The following is a 21,732-nucleotide window of genomic DNA, read 5'->3' as shown; positions in this document are numbered from 1 at the left end:
TAATGTGATTGATTGCTGTTTAAAAATCAGAACTAGAGTATGGGACAAAAATATATGTCAGTTCCTTATTTTGTTCAGTTTAAAAACAATTTATATGCAGAAGAATTTACTACAATGTTAGGGCAATCCCTCAACAATAAAACACACTTTAAGCATCACATAAAACAACAAAACACTCATTACAAAGCTGTCAAATTTTGCATTTAAAAACATCAAAGCAACATGAAGTTCACATTCCTTGTATTCAAAATTCTACTAGCAGTTACTGGCTTGAAACAATTCACTACATTATTAGGGTGTTTTGTTACTCAGATTAAAAAATCTACAGATTTTTCCCCCCTAATATAAGCAAATTGTTTTCAAGAATGATTTTGAAGCCTGTACAATGTTCTACTTTATGTTTCCATTCTATGATTTTTTTTTTTTGAAACATTTCCTTTGGGAAAAATCTAATTCAGCGTATAAAAACTTAATTAAAAGGATTCTGAATGCATGGAATGCCTAGCAACATAAATCACATAATTAGTCACATGATCATGCAGCAAACAGACTGTGTTACTGTTTGTACTTTAATGTGTCTATATTACTGACTGCTGTAAATGTTTGTACTAGAACCAGTCCAAGACTGATCCGGCCTCCATAAATATCTCTGACACAATGGTATCAACCTAGTATAAATATTTTGTTGTTAAGTTTATCAAAAGTAGTAAAAAGCAAATAAACAGTGAAATAAAACTGACTTTATTCTAGTATAAGGTGTAAAATCTACTTACGCACAAGTACTTTAAACAAATGTACTAAATTACATTTAAAGTATGGTTGAAGTATAAATTTTCAGCCACTTATTCAGTAATGACAATGATTACTATCATAATTTCAGCAGAAATGGACTTATAAAAACACATACTCAAATGTATTAAAAAATCACATAAATACCTAAATGTGCTTATAAAATAACATAAATACCTAAACGTACTTATAAAATAACATAAATACTTAAATATTCACTACAAACAAACAAGTCCATACCTTTTCATATTTAATAACATACTAAAACAAGAGTTGTCCATAAGACAGGAGGGTATTTGATTATCTCAGTGCTTGACACTTACAAAAGGGGCATAACTCTTAAAAGGTAACTCAAGAGTTATGGAGCCTGCACCCATCATGTTAGACTATCACAGAAAACAAGTATGGGCAGCTTCAATCCACTCCCTTCAACAGGTTTGGAAAACCAACTTGGACAGAAAAACTTAATCAAAGTGTGACTGCGACGCTGATGCATGGGTGAGTACAATAGCTCTCCCCTTACATTTCAGAGCTGATCTTAAAATTTAAATAGAAATTATTTGGTTTTAATCTATAAGAAAACTATGACTTACAAACACATAGAAAGTTGCAGCCCCAGCAGATACATCTCTCACTTCATCAAGTTCCTGTTTATCTAGAAGTTCCTTGGCTCGAGATGCTGCAGCAGTTGATATCTTAGCTGCATTACACTCCAAACAACGCCTCTTTAAACCTTCCTTACCTGTCTTACCCACAAGTGCTTGAACATTCTTCCAATCCTGACAATAAACAAAAACCATTTTAATACATTAGATTGAAGCATTAACTGAAGATAAACCATTTGAATGCTAGTGAGGATAATAACTTTCCTATACCTCCAGTACAGAGATAGTTGAAGTTCGTCCTATACATCTATGTACTCTAACCAGGCTCTATACTGTTTGCTACCAAATGTTAGCATTTTGATACAAAAATCACAAAACTAAAAAGGACCATTCAGAATTCAAATAAGAAAAAAAAATTACATGTAAATAGATTCAGCAGGGACAGGATACATACTGTATTTTGTAAAGGTTAATATTGTATTTCATTCATATAAGCAGGCGTATGTTTGAATCTCTTGCCCCTTAGCCCCTTAAATAGAACATTAGCAATAGACGCCTGAATTTGTTTGAATGAACAAAAATAACAAGAGGGCCATAATGGCCCTGAGTCGCTCACCAGAAACAACTGTCAATATATTCTAATATTTAATTTGAGCATAGAAAATGTTTAAACAATAATTTGAAGAAATGCCATGACCTGGGGCATTTAAGCTTTAGCTTAAATGGGGCTTATCAAATTAATATGAGCAAACTTAATAAAAGACTACCTAAGAATGCTACAAAGTTTGGTGATCATCTATCAATTATTTCAGTAGGAAATGATGTTTGAAGGTTTTTTCTATTTTTAGCTTTAGTGGCCCCTAAAAGGGGCTAATCAAATTAATATAAGCAAACTTGATAAAAGAGTACCCAAGAATGCTACAGACAAATTTTAGTGATCATTCATCAATTGGTTCTGAAGTAGAAGACGTTTAAAGGTTTTTCTATTTTTTGCTTTAGCAGCCCCTAAAAGGGGCCAATCAAATAAACGTGAGCAAACTTGATAAAAGATTACCCAAAAATGCTACAAGTCTGGTGATCATCCATCAATTAGTTCTGTAGTAGAAGATGTTTAAAGGTTTTTCTATTTTTAGCTTAACCGGCCCCTTAAAGGGGCTAATCAAATTTATATGAGCGAACTTGATAAAAGACTATCCAAGAATGCTACAGACAAAGTTTGGTGATCATCCATCAATTAGTTCTGTAGCAATAGACGTTTAAACGTATATCTTTTTTTAATTTTAGCGGCCCCTAAAAGGGGCTTATCAAATTAATATAAGCAAACTTGATAAAAGACTACCCAACAATGCTACAGACAAAGTTTGGTGATCATCCATCCATTAGTTCTGTAGAAATAGACATTTAAAGGTATTTCTATTTTAAGCTTAAGCGGCCCCTTAAAGGGGCCAATCAAATTCATATGTACAAACTTTATAAAAGACTACCTAAGAATGCTACAGACAAAGTTTGGTGATCATCCATCAATTAGTTCTGTAGAAGAAGATATCTAAAGGTTTTTCTATTTTTAGCTATGGAGAACCCTAAAAGGGGCCAATCAAATTAATATGAGCAAACTTGATAAAAGACTACCCAAGAATGCTACAGACAAAGTTTGGTGGTCATCCATTAATTAGTTCTCTAGAAATAGACATTTTACGGTATTTCTATTTTTAGCTTTAGTGGCCCCTAAAAGGGGCTAATCAAATAAATATGAGCAAACTTGATAAAACACTACCCAAGAATGCTACAGACAAAGTTTGGTGATCATCCATCAATTAGTTCTGTAGAAGATGTTCAAAGGTTTTTCTATTTTTAGCACTAAAGACCCCTAAAAGGGGCCAATCAAAATAATATTAGCAAACTTGATAAAAGACTACCTAAGAATGCTAAAGACAAAGTTTGGTGATCATCCATCTATTAGTTCTGTAAAAATAGACGTTTAAAGGTTTTTCTATTTTTAGCTTTAGCGGCCCCTAAAAGGGGCCAATCAAATTCATATAAGCAAACTTGATAAAAGACTACCCAACAATGCTACAGACAAAGTTTGGTGATCATCCATCCATTAGTTCTGTAGAAGAAGATGTTTAAAGGTTTTTCTATTTTTAGCCCTAGAGACCCCTAAAAGGGGCCAATCAAATTAATATGAGCAAACTTGATTAAGGACTACCAAAGAATGCTACAGACAAAGTTTGGTGATCATCCATCCATTAGTTCTGTAGAAGAAGATGTGTAAAGGTTTTTCTATTTTTAGCTCTGCTGACTCCTAAAAGGGGCCAATTGGAATGACATGAGCAAATTCAAGTGTGACTGTCACAAGGATGCTACAGACCAAATTTGAAGTAAATCTGCATAGTAGTTTCAGAGAAGAAGATGATTGTTGACGCATGACGACGGACAATGGACGCCGGAGCATCCCCCTTTGATACTAACAGCTCACCCTGAGCCTTCGGCTCTGGTGAGCTAACAAAATATAACATTTCAGTTTGGGAAGAGGCACACTCATAAAATATATCCAAAATATGCATTATAACTACCAGTAACAATTATTTACCTTTGTTTCTTTCTCTTGATGACCTAGTATTAGGAATGTAGCAGTCATGACTGTATGAACAACAGGTGGAGGTTTCTGGTAACTCCTTATCTCAGCTACAGTTGACTGTTTCAGCTCCAAGATCTCAGAGCGGATACGCTGAATCTTGCGTAGACGTGTAAGAATCTCGTAAGCGTCACGAAGCTCTCGTGCCAGCTGTATTTCTAGACCATTCTTCTTTATAATGTTGATGGCCTTCTCTAACTCTTCTATCTCTCTGCGTGACATAGCTTTCCTCAAATCTGACATGATAATTGTATGGTTAATAATTGTTACTGTACAAATACATATGTAGATTTATGTTACATGAAAAAATCCTATTTTGCATTTACTTTTTATAAAATGGTACTAAATACTAAATGGAGAAAGACAATTTCTTGTATGAAAATTTTTACAACATTAATGATCGCTCAATGCATGTGGAAGTTACGCTCCGGACATGGGTTTTGCACTGACCCCCATTTAAGACCTTGACCTTTTTAAGGGGGACCTAAGTTTTGAGTGCAGCACACCACACCATAATGGTGAACATTTGTACCAAATTATTTTGTTATCCTTCAAGGAAAGAGCAAATTATAGACCAGACAAATCCGTACCAACAGACGGATGGACACACACACACCAAACTATACGCCAGAAGTGATGACTATGTCAAGCGCACTGCAAGCAGACAAGACATTAATGTTCTCTAGATGTAAGGCATGAAAGAATAAGTTTACAGTAATGACCTATAATAATGTTCCCACTCACCATCTCTCAATGTAAGACATGTAAGAATGATGTTTACAGTAATGAATGACTATAATAATGTTTACAGTAATGAATGACTATTATAATGTTTACAGTAATGACTGACTATAATAATGTTTACAGTAATAAATGATAATATTCCCACTCACTGTCTCTAGATGTTATCTCTCTCAAGAGTTTCTCAGCTTTCTCGAGGTCCATGTCAACATCTTCAACTTTCTCTGTTTTAAACTCAGTTATAGAATACTGTAGTTTATATTTATCCTTCTCCTTGATAGCTACCTTCAGGTTATATCTTAACCTCTTGTGCTTCAAATCTTAAATAAAACATAAATCAACAAGTCCCTTTAAATATCTTAACCTGTAGTGTTTCAGATATTAAATACAAAATAAATCAGTAAGTCCTTTTAAAATTAATTCTTAGCCTGCTATAATTTTGTAATCTTGAACTGTTCATAGTTATATAATAGGACTTCAATAAGAAAGTTGAGTAGTAAAAAATATGTAAGACCACACTGACTTAACACATGCCTGCAATTTATAAAAAAAGTGAACACAAGTTGTTTCTAAAAAAATCTCATATTAATTAAACTCATTAGTAAAGTTAAACTTGCAGAAACATGAATGCAAGACATTAGAAATGAATTCTTAAATCAATATCTGGATATAAGTAATAGGAACAAATTATAAACAAAAATTACATGTTTATAAAATCTGAATGTTAATTTTACACATGAAGTACAAGCAACTTTCAAATGTTACACAACAGCACTATTGATGACTGAATGGATTTAAAAAAGAAACTAGAACTGCCACTATCTTGGCGTGAATACCCCCGCATACCACTTTGTCAGAATCAACAGTGGCCATTTAGAGCTCAAGGACAACCTCCCTGCCAAATCTGAGGTTACTAAGCCAGTGCATTGCTAAGTTATGTATTCTACAAGCTTCAAATGTGAAAATGTCAAAATCAATACATTGCGGACAGGACATTCTTTAGCAATTGAGAAGAAAAGCTTTTTTTGTCAAGGTCCCTGTGACCTTGACCTTTGACCCAGTGACCTCAAAGTCAATAGGGGTCACCTTATAGTCATGATCAACATCCATGCCAAATATGAAGACTGTGGGTCAAAGGAATCTTAAGTAAATGGGTGGACAAACTTTTTGAAGTCAAAGTCCCTATGACCTTGACCTTTGATCCAGTGACCTCAAAATCACAAGGGGTCATCTACTTATCATGATCAACATCCATGCCAAATATGAAGACTGTGGGTCAAAGGAATCTAAAGTTATTGGGCAGACAAACTTTTTGAAGTCAAAGTCCCTGTGACCTTGACCTTTGACCTGATGACCTCAAAATTAATAGGGGTCATCTACAAATCATGACTAACCTCCATGCCAAATATGAAGACTATGGGTCAAAGGATTCTTAAGTTATTGGGCGGACAAGCTTTTTGAAGTCAAGGCCCCTGTGACCTTGACCTTTAACCTGGTGATCTCAAAATCAATAGAGGTCATCTACTAATCATGACTAACCTCCATGCCACATATGACGACTGTAGGTCAAAGGAATCTTAAGTTATTGGGCGGACAAGCTTTTTGAAGTCAAGGCCCCTGTGACCTTGACCTTTAACCTGGTGACCTCAAAATCAATAGGGGTCATTTACTAATCATGACTAACCTCCATGCCAAATATGAAGACTGTAGGTCAAAGGAATCTTAAGTTATTGGGCGGACAAGCTTTTTGAAGTCAAGGCCCCTGTGACCTTGACCTTTGACCTGGTGACCTCAAAATCAATAGGGGTCATCTACTAATCATGACTAACCTCCATGCCAAATATGAAGACTAAGGGTCAAAGATATCTTAAGTTATTGGGCGGACAAGAAAAAACCGACGGACGGCCGGATGGCCGGACAGACAAGCTGATTCCAGTATACCCCCCTTACAACTTTGTTGTGCGGGGGTATAAAAAAGTCAGTATAATAATGAGCTGTTTATAGACTTTATAGTCAACATTATGTGTGCTATCATGTAAGGTTGACTGTGCTGCGAGTATGATTACATCAATACACTATCAATAAGAGTAATAACAATCTACTAGAATTGTACACTTTTTCATTTTTCATTACATGCATTCTTTAAAATGTGCAAAACAAATCTAAGCATAACTGGAGAAATTACTTTCCTTAAGAGCAGGCATATGAACCTGTGGAATATAAAAACCAGTCTGAATGTATGTATTTCTTCAGTTAAAAATGATTGTACTTTTATTAGAAAATGTATATCATAAGATATATTACCATATAACAGTTTAAGAAGCCTCTGTTCTTCCTCCTCCAATTCTTTCCTCTTCCTTTCATCTGTCTCCACTTTCAGTTTCTCACGTACAATACGCAACTGCTCCTCAAGATCTTTTTCTTTCTCATGAGTATCCTTAAAATTTTGTCAAAATAAATATTTCCTTAAAATATAGTCAAAATAAATGTTTCTTTAAAATATAGTCAAAATAGAATTGTGTCCTTAAAATATATCGGTAGTCAAAATAGAAGTAACCTTAAAGTATAGTCAAAATAAGCAATGGTGACCTTGACCTTTTGACCTAATTACCTCTAAATCAATAGGGGTTCTCTTCTTGTTATGATCATTATCTACACCAAATCTTAGGACTGTAAACCAAGGCAGTCTTTAGTAATTGGTCCACAAGCTTTATGTGGCGAAGGTCATGTTGACCTTAAAATCAATAGGGGTCAACTTATGGTAATGACCAACCTCCACACTAAATCTTAGGAATGTAGGCCAAAGCATTCTCAAGTTATTGATTGGATGTGCTTTTAGTGGTTAAGTCCCTGGTGACCTTTACCAATGACCTTTTGACCTAACAAAACCAATAGGAGTAATCTGCTAGTCATGGTCAAACTGAACACTATTTCATAGGACAGTACTATAGATAACATTGATTAACAAGTGTATTACCTCAAGTATTTTTTCAGCATCTTTGTATTTCTCCATCTCATCTTGTCTCCTCCGTGCCTCTTCCTCCTCCAACTCACGCAGCCTCTGCTCCTCCAATAGCCTCTCCTGTATAACAATATAAAATATATATACAACAAAAAAAAAAACAAGAACAATTGATAAATCATCATCAAAAACAGAAAAAAAACAAGTGCTCCTTTAGTATTTTATAACTTAAAAGATAATAATCTGTTGTCTGATTTTATTATTCATTGCTCCACTATCAGGTTTTAATATTTCAGCAAAACATTTTATTTTCTTTTATTCATTCACTGCTATATTGTTGGTATGGCCCTTGTTGAGAGTAGGTGCAGGGAGGTCCTGGATGGACGGAATAGAGTTTGAATAAAAAGTTCTACAGTTAGTTGTTTTGTTTTTGTTTTTTTGTTTTTTTTTGTTGTTGTTTTTTTGTCAATTTTAAATTGACACTTCCATGTATTATATCAGAGCGAAACAGATATCTACGATTGATTAACTTTCCTATCAGGATATAGTTAAAAATGAGCTGTGGGAAAGTTATTCTATGCCAGCAGCTATATCAGTTTTGTCGAAGATACCTATTTCAAAATGTTATGATCAGAAATTTTCCAGTTCCCTATATGGTAAACAAATAATGTACCTCTTCTTCTTTCTGGCGTTGCAATCTCCTACGCTCCTCTGTAAAAAATAAATATAAATCAGCTAAATTCATCTACAAATCACAGTTTATATACTACCTATCTATAATATATCAAATCATCCAGTGAAGAGAGGTAAATTATTCTAAAGCCAGCTTTCATAACATGCTATATAAAACCCTGGCTATTAGCCAAATGAGATACAAATCAAAGTCGGGACATACAGCCAACAGAAATACAACATCTGAAACCATGGCTATATATCCAGCTGTATTATAAATACTAAACCTTGGCTATATATCCAGTGGAGATGTAAATCCTAAAACTGGGTACATATTGAGCTATAAATCTTTCATTTAATCGTAAACTATGGCCATATATCAAGCTGAGGTATAAATCCAAACCCTGACTATACATCAAGCTGAGATATCAATCCTGAACTTTGGCCATACCTCCAGATGAGATATTAATCCTAAACCTTATCCATACATTAAGCTGAGCTAGTATACATCCAGCTGAGATATAAGAGTTCTTACCTTCTTCCTCCATCATTCTTCTTCTTGCCTCATCGTCATGCCTCTGAAGCTCCTGTAATGTATTGGTTATATATATGTTAACCATATAATACAATTCATACATATCATACTATTTCCTTCATAAACTACACCTGTTATATTCCTGTAAAATCATTTACTAGTATAACATTAACTAACCCTCTATCATGTCCTATAAGGACCTCCTGTAAAATGCTGATGACATCAGAGATTTTTTTGGCTTATTTTGTAACCGTTATTGGGTCATATTCCCAATTGAAATTAGTATATTATTTTCCCAATCCACAGGAAAATATTCCCAAATGAAAGTTACAAAATAAAAATATTGAATAAAGAATTCTAAAGCTTTGAAAATAAGAGCTTCATCACTGTAATAGTGCTAAAATGTTTTAAGATACCACCCTTGACAGTGATTGTTTGCATTCATTTAATCACTGCAAAATTCCAGTCATGCATTTACGCCCAATTTTTATCAAAACTTCGCCGAAATTTCCATTTCCATGGGTATGGGTCATGTTCTCGAAATTGTGGAAAAAATCCATGGACAAGTGGACACACACACATGTTATAACATCATTTCCTCCATCTCCTGCTGCTACAAAGTACAGGTTTTTAACATGATCATTATCATAAATACATAGTAAAATACATTCATTTCATATTATATACCTTTACCTAATATAGATCTGAAAAAAAAACACACTCATATGGTTAAACATTGTACACACATGTATATTCAAAATTTCCTTTTTAATATTTCGGAAAGAAATAAACACTTATGAATAAAAATAAAACTATAAAGCATACACAAAAAATATTCTCTTAACTTGAATTTCAATACTTATCTTTTTTCATACAAATTTATAAAATTTTGTCCCTTGTTTATCTTGATGCTGTATATGACAAGAGGAAAAATAAATGCTGCATATAAAAATTGAACAATATTATTAAAATCAATCACTAAACACTGCAAAAGTACAGCAACAACAAAAAACAAAACAAAAACAACATGCTCACACTAGAGAAGAAGAAAAGCAGAGTAAAACCTCTGTGTGATCATATTATATCAAAGTCAACTCAGAGCTCACAATAAAAATGTTTACATACTTTATATATCTCATCACTTGATCTTTCTGACAAACTAATATATCACTTTGTTTCACTGTATTATAAAGTTATAATCTGTTCTGTTGTTTTTCATGCCAATGTGCTTTATTATTTGATTTTTATCTTCACATTTTTGATCAAGTGAATGGTCACAATATCAAAAACAACATAAAAATCTTAAAATTTGTACAGTGCCCCTGAGATCTACCATATCATCAATATTAGAGCCAGACATTTCCTCATTACAAACATCACTAGCTTCTTCTTTAACTTTATCTACTACATCTGTCTCTGTTGATGCCTGACTTTTGTTCACTCCATTCACTGATACAACCACATTAGTCACATGAGTTGCAGTGTTGGTCAAGTTATATGTAGGCTTTCCATTATCAGGGGCTGTGGCAATTACAGCATCTGGTTCTGATCTTATTTCAGCAGTGTTATCTGACATTGTACTTGGAGTTCCAGAATCAGTTAAGTTATCTACTGGCTTTTCTTTATCAGATTCTGTATCTACCACTGTGTCTAGTTCAGATTTTACTACAACAGTAGTGTCTGACATGGTAATCTGTGGTATTATAAACATGTTGTCTATACTTAATCATTTGAGAGGTCAGGTTAGTTATAACTATTCCAACAAATACATGCAATAAATATTAGTTTTTTGTCTTAGTCATTTCTTATTTCACAGCGCAACAGCAATTTTTACAAATACATGTTTGTAGATTAATTATTACATATATAATCAAATTGTAAATTTAATCTCCCTACACAATAAAAATATAGTTTCTGTGCCATAAAGTCAAAACATCAAAGGGACTCCACTGAGGCTTTTTTTATTGACAAATTTTTTTTCTTGAGACTTGTGAACCATTTGATTTTAGAATTTCTTTGCAAAATGACCAGAATATGAAAAGCATTGCAAGGTTTTTCACTCATCCAGGCTAAAAACATCAATCTAACTCTGGAGTATATTTCTTTATTATCTTTTGCAGATTGTTTTATTCAGTCACTTGATATTGCTGTTTGACCTCAATGGAGCTCCTTTAAAGTGATAAAGATAACAATTATCATGTTCCTGAAAAAAGTTGTTCAGTCTCCAGTGTATCATATGACTTAAATTTCCATGAAACATTCAACAAGAAATATAGAATACAGTTTGGTGCAAGTTTTACCTCAAGTTTACCCACGTCATCCTCTATAGCTATAACATCACCTTCATGTGTCTACAGAGAATAAAATATCTCTCAAATATACAATAACATCACCTTCATGTGTCTACAGAGAATAAAATATCTAAAATATATAGTTTACACTATTCCCTTTTTTATATAAAAATATATATTTTAACACTTCACTTGAGACTGCCAAAATGTTCATTTCTAGATGAATTCCATTTTTCTATTGCTTTTAAAACAATACCTGTCTTCATTAACAAGTAAACAGTAGTAACTTTCTGAGCATAAATTATTCAATCATATTTCTCTATCCATCATTGTAAAAAGTTAAATCACAATAAAATCTAGCAATGGAAGTCACAAATTCAAGCAATAAGAGGTTAATACACGGCAGGAGAGGGCCGGAAGGTGATAATCGGCCCGCAAAATGAATAATGGACCCGAGGGCCATTATTCATTCAGGGCCGATTATCACCTTCCGGCCCTACTCTGACGTGTATTAATGTCTTTAATACACTTGGTAGATCTAATAGTAGCATTATAAAAAAAACAAAAAACAAACAAAAAAACAACAACAACAAAGTTCTTTCGTTGAAATTCTTGTCTACTGTACTCTTCTTCTGTTCTGTACAGATATGTTTACTGTTTGTGTGTTCAAAGCAGTAGAATCTACTAGAAGCAAGTTTTATTTTCATTTTTTTTCGGAATGAATTTGTCGTATTAAATCTTCAAATTTCAAAAGTAACAAAACTGTGTTTGTACTAAATACGCTTAAGTTCTCATAATACAAATAAAGTGATTCGTGCTGACAACCTACTTTCACTTTTACAGTTAACTGTTTGATGACGTAAAATATGACGTCATTGTTTCAGTTTGTGCACGTGCACATGTTCCACGGGCTGATAACTAGTTCTCGGCCCCGGGCCGCAAACTCATAATAGGTCACGTGACACTCATAATCAGTTGAAATCATAGGCAATTTTGTTACTATATATAGTAACAAGTGTATTAATACATTATACAATACATCTCTAATATTTTACTGACTTGAAATAAGATGAAAGTTTTTTCAGAAGGGAGACAAAGATTTAAGCTGTTTCTGAGAGATGGTTGTTTGGAGACGTTAAATTTATTGAAGTCTTACTTTGGAACAAAATGCTGTATAGAGGTTACTGTTCTACAAAGGGACCCTCTATACAGGTTGTAATGTATTTTAGCTTCTTATGTGGCTTCTAAACTTATTATATACATTTACTATAATTATATACTATATGTACATACAAAAGATAGTTGTAACATTGAACAAGTATTTTGCATGATCATGCAAACTTAAAAGCTAAGATACTTTTTAACTTATATCAAATATGTGAAACTAAAATAATATCATGAACTAGAATATATCTTTCAACAAAATTACATTTTACAAGAGTGAGTTTACCTAGTGAACTATTGAAAATAAATACATGTATATGAGATGATATTACCTGTTACTTTGTGACTGAAATGTAAACAGTGATATCAAAATAAGATCATTTAAAAATACAAACCTCTTCTTTCCTTCTTCTTTCTTCTTCTCTCAATCTTCTTTGTCTTTCTTTCTCCATTAAAGCTTCCTCCTCAGCTAATCTTTCTCTCTCTTCACGCTCTGTATAAAACATAGCATAATAGAAACTTTAAACAGGAAGTGTGTCAGAGTATAATAGCATGTTATTACTGTACTGTATGTTCATCTTGCAATACCTAAGTTACAAAGGATTTTACTCAATACAGGATTGGAGCAGTACTTCTAGACACTTGCAAAAATCATGATCACAAAATAGACAAATATCGCCAATTCTTACATTTTTCATTCATTATCGTATATAAATCAGTGTGTAGAGATCATTTAGTAATTTTAAAGTTCATTCCGTTGGGTGAAAAGGCAAGATTTTAGCATCTAATCATTCAAGTAACTTGTCTGGTATATACCAGAATACGGTATTTAGTGTGGTTCTCCAATGCTTTTTTCACTTTCAGATACAATTTTATTGAATAAAACAACAACCTTAGAGATATGGCCTGGACAACTCTTAATTGAGATTCTTCAAGAAAAAAAAAACTTTCAATAAACCACAGATAGATCTTTAATCGAATTCCATACAAGCAATTTTTTTTTTACATAAAGAAAAAAATGTTTTACCGTTAAAAAAAAAGAAAGATTGAATTGACCTAATATTTGGATATAAAGGTATATACTGGTAGCTAACTTCCATGATCTCCTTAATGACATATTTGATGTTTATTTTGGTATTTGTCACTTTTTGTAGACAATAACATCAATTCATTTCACATGAATTTCATTTACTAACACACCGATTGTAGTAATATTGCATCCTTTATTAGTGACTAAATAAAATGTTTTATACGTCCAAAGTAATAAAAAGGAAAGCATGGTAATTAATGATTCATAATCACTGGGCATAGTTACTTAAATTAAAGAAACGAAACAGAAGATTATTAACTTGCTTCTTGATATCTGTTGTTAAATGGAAATAAAAAGCAATTTGTTATTTCATTTTAATGAAAAAGAAAGTAAAGAAGGTATCAGTTTTATTGTAACACAAAAATAAATAAATAAAGTACATGTATATACACTAAATTGACACTGACACATTCAATATTTGAACAATTTAGCTTGATGTCAATGTCAATTATAAATCTAATATTTCAGTCATCTTAATCTTACCAGTTACCTAACTACTGTTGAATCATACACTGACAATGACTTAATTATTATCTACCATTTTATTTTTATATGTTCACTTTTACTTCAATATTGTCATGAAAAACAGATGTCTTGACCAAATAATTATATGATCCTGAGACATAATGCTTTTCTGATTAAGCTTTAATGGTAACCCACACGTTAAAATTCATGAGAACAACAGGGACAATCTGCTCAATTCTGAAAACAGACATTTGATTCGCACCCCCCAACCTTTCAAATTTTTCAATACAGGGGGGCAAATGTCCACCCTTCAAAAATTTCAGGGGGGCAAATGTCTGCCTTTTCAAAACAAATTTTCTAGAATCAGTCAGTATGTACACCAATGTGTATCATCTATTATATAGAATGGAAATTTTTCAATATTTCAACACCTCAAAATAAATGTGAATGACATTGACATTTATAACTGACTTAACAACATAGTAACAAATACAAAAAAGAGCAAACATTTAGATGTTTAAGTTACTGATGAATTGATGAATTATTAACAAATGTTATAATGACTGATATAATATATGTACATAACAATATATATAAGAAACATTGAAAAGTTAGGATGTGTTTAATTTCTTAATCATTTATAGAAACAAAAAATGCTCTGTAAAACAAGAAGAGGAAAAAGAGAAGTGTATTGAACATTATTTGCGAACCAGTTTACCTGACCGACTGGGTATTTTGCCTTCTGAAATATTCAGCCAAACATATATCAACAAAATGATATTAAGTTAAAGTATTCCAATGACATTTCACAATTTACATTTCTTTAGAATTCATAACACTCAGAGTAGTTATCACTTTTATTTATTGATTAACAAGATTAACTCTATGAAAGGGACTTCACTAATGTTTATTGACAAAACAGAAATAATTTTTCTAGATTTCTGTACCTTTTGATGAATGTCTAGAACAATAATTTGTATGCAAAATTTCAGATCATTTGCTCACTAGTTTTTCAAGAGCAAACATTTTAATTGTGCCAAATCACCCCAAAAAAAAAGATTTTAAATGCCTTTCTCACAAATCACGCTTAACAATGCACAAAAATCCATTTCTAATATCATTCTGAATACATTTCAATTTTCATTACTTTAAGTCTATATTTCTGTTTTAAGTGTCCCAGTTGATAAAGAAAAGAATATTTGGCTTTAAGTTTTGTACCTCAGTGAACCCTCTACTCTTAACATATGTTAATTTTTTTTAATATGATTTCTTATTAATTCAATCCTGTTTAAAACATGATCATAGACCTATTGTTTTGATGATTACCTGTAAACTTCCTATCTTAAAACATAATATTTTTCATCATTTTGATAATGTAAATAAAAGAAACCCAACTTCAAAATAAAGTCAAAAGAATTAAAATTAATTAGTTTCTACATTTTTTTAATATCTTAAATTATTGTTACAGTTATTACATTTAAAAAACATACCAGGATATGTATTAACTTTTGATAAAAAACCTCATTCTTCAAAATCATATACCGGTATACATGTCTGAGCATCACCTGTTCAGATAATAAAATATGAGGATATTTACCTCTCCTTTCTCTCTCCTCATCTTCTCTATCTTTGAGAACATCTAAACTGCTCTTCACATTGCACAGCAGTACCTCAATCTCCTGAAATGCTACCCTTGTACCAGGAATGGCTCGCTTGCGTAAAAAGTCTGCCCATTTTCTCTTCGAAAAATTCTTTCCATGAACAGCTTGCACCATCCACCTTGTGAAATAACAAAGAATTAGAATTTAGTAAAGGGAGATCCCCGAGAGCAATGGAACCAAAAACAGGTGGGTGAAAATTGCAGACTTGGTTTAATTGAGTCTGTTCATAAGATAAAATGGAAAGTGCAATACCTCTCATAAAATTAAGTAGAAGTAATCCCTAACACTTAACTATTAAAATCAATGCTTCTGAAGGATCAGTATAAAAACAAGAAGTTTAAGATTTCTTTAAATTAATTAGCATTTAGAAAGTTAATTGAACCAAGCAAATGATTTGAAAAAATCTAACCAAATTTAATTCCAACACAGAATAGCCATTGGTATAAATGCAGTTATACACAAATTTTAACCCATTTTCATGTTACAGTTAGTAAATGAATCACAACTGTTGGAAACAAAACAGTTAGATAAAAACCCTTCCATCTATATAATTACCATCATTTTTTATTTACTATTATAACTTACAAATTAAACAAAACACACATTGCTAATGTAGGGGTACATGTATTTAATTAAATATGTTGCATCAATAAGAATTCATACAAGACACAAGACACACTCTTGTTGTAAAGAGGTGATTGATCTGTAGAGGTTGTACTTTATTATAAATTGTATGCTTTAATTATTATGCTTTATAGGAACAGACAAACCTAGCCTGTTCAATGGTTATAGTGTCACGCTGATCCCGATCCAACAAGGAAAATTCCCAGCGGAGATCTTGCAGCAAGAAGAACCTGCGGTCCATTTCCTGTAGGAGGTTAAACAGTTCATCCTCAGTGCATGTATCATGTGTAGCACAAACATACTTCATACTGGCAAGAACCTGTATAAAAACATCAAAACAGTATTCTTATATAAAAAACCTTAGAATGAATTCATTCCTGTTCAGTTGTATACTTTTAAATGCAATTTTATTAAAAAGGGTTCTTGTATAAATTATATACATGAAGATTAATAATATTAACATTTATAATTTATTTAAATCTATAATTTCATTTTATAGTGTGAGCTAATTATATAATTTATACAATACATAAGATTTTATTTACAGTAGCAATATAACAGTCATTGTCAATGTTAGTACATACTTCTAGTATATATTAACTAAGGTACTAAGGCAGAAATAAACAAACAATTAATGTTACTTTTACCTGTGGATAGCTAATACCACCCATTCTGATGTCACCATGTAAACTTTGTATTTCATGAGGAGCTAATTCTCCTTTACCAAGTCTGTCATACTGTTTGAAGGTTTGATGTAATACATTTGTATTATCATCTGTCAACATATCTCCTTGTAACTCTCCCATTTTGTTTAAGACAAATCCTGCAAAATAAATGCAATATTTTGATTGTAAAACTATGATTCTACAATGATATTAGTGATACATTATCTAAAAATTGCTTTCTGCTACACTAGGGAGCAGATGCAGAGGGAAATTTTGTGTATGCCTTTTGATCCTGAACATTAGCTGGGTCACTACTAAGTTCCTTGTGTGACACTTAGTATTACAAATTTAACACTACAGCATATTTAAAATGAATTCCAAATTAGAGTTTACCATGAGGTGAAGATTATAAGTTTGTATTGTAGTACTGCAGAGACCACTATTAAAGACTCCATGAGCTGAAATATGTTTGTTTTTTTATTTTTCTTGTTAAATCAGTTAAAAACTATCAACAACAAAGTAAAGATACATTGTATATTCAAAATTGAGAAAATTATACTGGGAAGTCAAAGACAGGGACTGCGAAGTGGGCCCAGACTTTGGCTTGCCTGGCTATAGACTATTTGTATATATCTAAAAGGAAATCAAACATAAAACAATTAAAAAATATATCATTTTCTATACCTATCAGTGAAATTTTCAGTTTCATATCTAGTTGGGCACCATCACTTTCAATGTATCTCAATGATAACAGACAGGGTATTCTGATAATGGAACAATCGCAACCTTTTGGCTCAATATTAATCATCAAGGTGTTCTGAGTGAAAAAGGAACCGGTGCATGAAATACCAAATGACATCTTTAAAACAGAAAATTTTAAATAAACAAGAGGTCCATGATGGCCCTAAAGTCGCTCACCTGTATATACATGTTGGCCCCCGGAGCGGGGCCAGTTTAAACCACAGGGCTTTTATTTGAACAAACTTGGTAGACACCCATTAGAAGATGTTTCATGCTAGACATCTAAGGTCTGGCTTGTTGGGTTTTTTTAAAAGAAGATTTTTTCAAGTTTTTTTCTCTACACATATAGTTAAAAACAAGAGCTGTCGGTAGGACAGCAACGCTTGACTATTCTTAGTGCTTGATAGTAAAAAAACATGCTTGATATAGTTACCTCCTCCTGTTTACAGGTTGGGGTCATGATGGTGAACAAGTGTGCGAAGTTTCAAAGCCATATGTCAATGGACTTTGAAAATATTTTGAACTATTACAAAAACTTTAACGTAAATTCTAAGTCCAAAAAGGGGCATAATTCTGTCAAAATGATTGATATAGTTACCTCCTCTTGTCTACAGGTTGGGGTCATGATGGTGAACAAGTGTGCAAAGTTTCAAAGCCATATGTCAATGGACTTTGAAAATATTTGAACTATTACAAAAACTTAAATGTAAATTCTAAGTTGAAAAAGGGGCATAACTCTGTCAAAATGCTTGATACAGTTACCTCCTCCTGTATACAGGTTGGGGTCATGATGGTGAACAAGTGTGCCAAGTTTCAAAGCCATTTGTCAATGCACTTTGGAAATATTTGAGGTGTTACAAATACTTTAACATAAATTCTAAGTAAAAAAGGGGCATAATTCTGTCAAAATGCTTGATAGAGTTACCTCCTCCTGTCTACAGGTTGGGGCCATGATGGTGAACAAGTGTGCAAAGTTTCAAAGCCATATGTCCATGGACTTTGAAAATATTTGAACTATTACAAAAACTTTAACATAAGTGGTTACGCCGACGCCTACGCTCGGGGTACTACAATAGCTCTACTTATTCTTATCGAATAGTCGAGCTAACAATGACACACCTGGGGCAGGGCCAGTTTTGACCCCAGGGCTTTTATTTGAACAATCTTTGTAGACACTTACTAAACAATGTTTCATGCTTAATATCTGAACTCTAGCTATTCAGGTTTTTTCAAAGAAGATTTTTAAGTTTTTGCTATACACATATAAGGAAAATCAATGTCCCCTGGGGCGGGGCCAATTTTGACCCCAGGGCTTTTATTTGAACAAACTTTGTAGACACTCACCAGAAGATGCTTCGTGCTTAATATCTAAACTCTAGCTATTTGAGTTTTTTCAAAGAAGATTTTGTAAGTTTTTGCCATACACATATAAGGAAAATCAATGACACCCAGTGCGGCCAATTTTGACCCCAGGGCTTTTATTTGAACAAACTTGGTAGACACTCACTAGAAGATGTTTCATGCTTAGTTTCTAAACTCTAGCTATTTGTTTTGTTTTTTTTTCAAAAAAGATCTTTTAAGTTTTTGTTATAAACATATAAGGAAAATGAATGACCTCCCGGGGCAGGGCCAATTTTAACCCCAGGGCTCTTATTTGAACGAACTTGGTAGACATTCATTAGAACATGTTTCATGCTAAATATCTTAGCTCTAGCCCTTTGAATTCTTTAAAGGAAAATTTTTTAAGTTTTTACTATATGCATATAGGGAAAATCAATGACCCCCTGGGGCGGGGCCAATTTTGACCCCAGGGCTTTTATTTGAACAAACTTGGTAGACACCCATTAGAAGATGTTTCATGCTAAATATCTTAGCTCTAGCTCTTTGGGTTCTTAAAAGAAGATTTTTTAAGTTTTTACTATATGCATATAGGGAAAATCAATGAACCCCTGGGGCGGGGCCAATTTTGACCCCAGGGCTTTTATTTGAACAAACTTGGTAGACACTCACTAGAAGATGTTTCATGCCAAATATCTAAGCTCTAGCTCTTTGGTTTTTTTAGAAGAATATATTTAAAGTTTTTTCTTTTGGTTGCCATGGCAACCAGAGTTCTGCATGGAATGGAATTCTTTGAACAACTTTGTTAAGGCTTCACACAAGGAACATCCCTGTGAAGTTTCATTATGATCTGCCTTATGGTTTCAGAGGAGATGTCGTTTTAAAAGTGTGAACGGACGACGGACGATGTACGACGGACGACAGACGACGGACGAAGAGTGACCCTAATAGCTCACCCTGAGCATATGCTCAGGTGAGCTAAAAATGAACAATTACTTTAACCTATTTCCCTGTTCATAGGCTTCACCTAATTTCATATTATCATTTACAAATTTAACTGAACCATGCAAAAAACAAGAGGGCCATGATGGCCCTGAAGTCGCTCACCTGTATATAGGCCCCCCGGAGCGGGGCCAGTTTAAACCCCATGGCTTTTATTTGAACAAACTTGCTAGACACCCATTAGAAGATGTTTCATGCTAGACATCAAAGGTCTAGCTCGTTGGATTTTTTAAAAGAAGTTTTTAACCAGGTTTTCCGAAGGAAAAAACTGGTTATTAGATTGAGGTATGTCGGCGGGCGGGCGGATGGGCGGGCGGGCGGGCGTAAACAATTTTTCTGTGCGCAACTCCTTCTACATTTCTCAACGGATTTTGACCAAACTTTCACAGAAGCTTTGTCATCAAGTGCCCTGGCGCATATTGTCGGGGTTTTGCGATTGGATAATATTTGACCTAATTATGGCCCTTTGTTTTTTTTTCCTTATATAGAATATATAGTGAACAATTTCTTCTGTGCGCAACTCCTTTTACAATTCTCAACGGATTTTGACCAAACTTTCACAGAAGCTTTGTCATCAAGTGCCCTGGGGCATATTGTCGGGGTTTTGCGATTGGATAATATTTGACCTAATTATGGCCCTTTGTTTTTTTTCCTTATAAAGAATATATGGTGAACAATTTCTTCTGTGCACAACTCCTCCTACATTACTCCACGGATTTTGACCAAACTTTCACAGAACCTTTGTCACCAAGTGCCCTGGGGCGTATTGTCGGGGTTTTGGGATTGGATAATATTTGACCTAATTATTGCCCTTTGTTTTTTTCCTTATATAGAATATATAGTGAACAATTTCTTCTGTGCTGAACTCCCTCTACAATTCTCAAGGGATTTTGTTCAAACTTTTACAGAAGCTTTGTCATCATGTGCCCTGGCGCATATTGTCAGGGTTTTGTGATTGGATAATATTTGACCTAATTATGGCCCTTTTTTTTTCCTTATACAGAATATATAGTGAACAATTTCTATCGAGTCCAACTTCTCCTACATTTCTCGAAGGATTTTGACCAAACTTTCACAGAAGCTTTGTTATCAAGTGCCCTGGCGCATATTGTCTGGGTTTTGTGATTGGATAATATTTGACCTAATTATGGCCCTTTGTTTTTTTTCCTTATACAGAACTATCAATATACATGTATAGTGAACAAATTCTTCTGTGCTGAACTCATCCTACATTTCTCAACGGATTTTGTTCAAACTTTCACAGAAGCTTTGTCACCAAGCGCCCTGGCACATATTGTCGGGGTTTTGTGATTGGATAATTTTTGACCTAATTATGGCCCTTTGTTTTTTTCCTTATACAGAATATATAGTGAAGACTTCTTCAGCGGCAATTCCTCCTACATTATTCATGTTTTACATTGCACATAGTTACATTGTTTGTTGCTTGTATTTGTATCTCAAATACAACATATTTATCTACAATGGTGATAATTGAAAACCTGGTTTCATGGCATTGCCATGTTTCTTGTTTAAGTATTTTCTTTACACATATATTTAAAAACAATGACACCCCTGGGGCAGGGCAAGTTTTGACCCCAGGGCTTTTATTTGAACAATCTTTGTAGGCACTTACTAGAAGATGTTTCATGCTATATATCTACACTCTAGCTATTCGGGTTTTTTCGAAGAAGATTTTTAAGTTTTTGCTATACACGTGTAAGGAAAATCAATGTCCCCCAGGACAGGGCCAAT

General features: G+C 33.3%; 1 protein-coding gene and 1 long non-coding RNA gene across 7 annotated transcripts in view; both read right to left on the bottom strand.

Moving 5' to 3' along the window:
- The window catches only part of LOC132739939 (trichohyalin-like), a 28,159-nt gene that overhangs the window by 1,615 nt on the left and 4,812 nt on the right, over positions 1-21,732 (bottom strand). The window contains exons 2-15 of one of the 6 annotated variants that reach the window (XM_060727786.1): positions 16,882-17,057; positions 16,381-16,553; positions 15,547-15,728; positions 14,668-14,691; positions 12,790-12,887; positions 11,240-11,290; positions 8,940-8,991; positions 8,406-8,443; positions 7,748-7,852; positions 7,075-7,207; positions 4,923-5,090; positions 3,985-4,265; positions 1,383-1,568; positions 592-668 (exon numbers count right to left, since the gene is read on the bottom strand). In XM_060727786.1, the coding sequence (XP_060583769.1) occupies positions 609-668; positions 1,383-1,568; positions 3,985-4,265; positions 4,923-5,090; positions 7,075-7,207; positions 7,748-7,852; positions 8,406-8,443; positions 8,940-8,991; positions 11,240-11,290; positions 12,790-12,887; positions 14,668-14,691; positions 15,547-15,728; positions 16,381-16,553; positions 16,882-17,040 (1,710 nt within the window). In that variant the 5' untranslated portion in view covers positions 17,041-17,057 and the 3' untranslated portion in view covers positions 592-608. Of the gene's footprint in view, positions 1-568; positions 669-1,382; positions 1,569-3,984; positions 4,266-4,922; positions 5,091-7,074; positions 7,208-7,747; positions 7,853-8,405; positions 8,444-8,939; positions 8,992-11,239; positions 11,291-12,789; positions 12,888-14,667; positions 14,692-15,546; positions 15,729-16,380; positions 16,554-16,881; positions 17,058-21,732 lie in introns of all 6 variants that reach the window. The other 5 variants (XM_060727787.1, XM_060727782.1, XM_060727784.1 and 2 more) reach the window with 5 other exon arrangements.
- LOC132739940 (uncharacterized) lies at positions 5,564-6,743 on the bottom strand. Its single transcript, XR_009627077.1, has 2 exons — positions 6,546-6,743; positions 5,564-6,104 (listed from the first exon to the last, which is right to left on the bottom strand). It is a non-coding gene; the product is annotated as an uncharacterized LOC132739940 (long non-coding RNA).

The sequence above is a fragment of the Ruditapes philippinarum genome, unplaced genomic scaffold (assembly GCF_026571515.1).
Source record: "Ruditapes philippinarum isolate M1 unplaced genomic scaffold, ASM2657151v2 ctg10209_1_1_1_1, whole genome shotgun sequence".
NCBI classification, from domain to species: domain Eukaryota; kingdom Metazoa; phylum Mollusca; class Bivalvia; order Venerida; family Veneridae; genus Ruditapes; species Ruditapes philippinarum.
The sequence above is the reverse complement of the archived record's forward strand: the minus strand, read 5'-3'. Positions and strand labels throughout refer to the sequence as shown.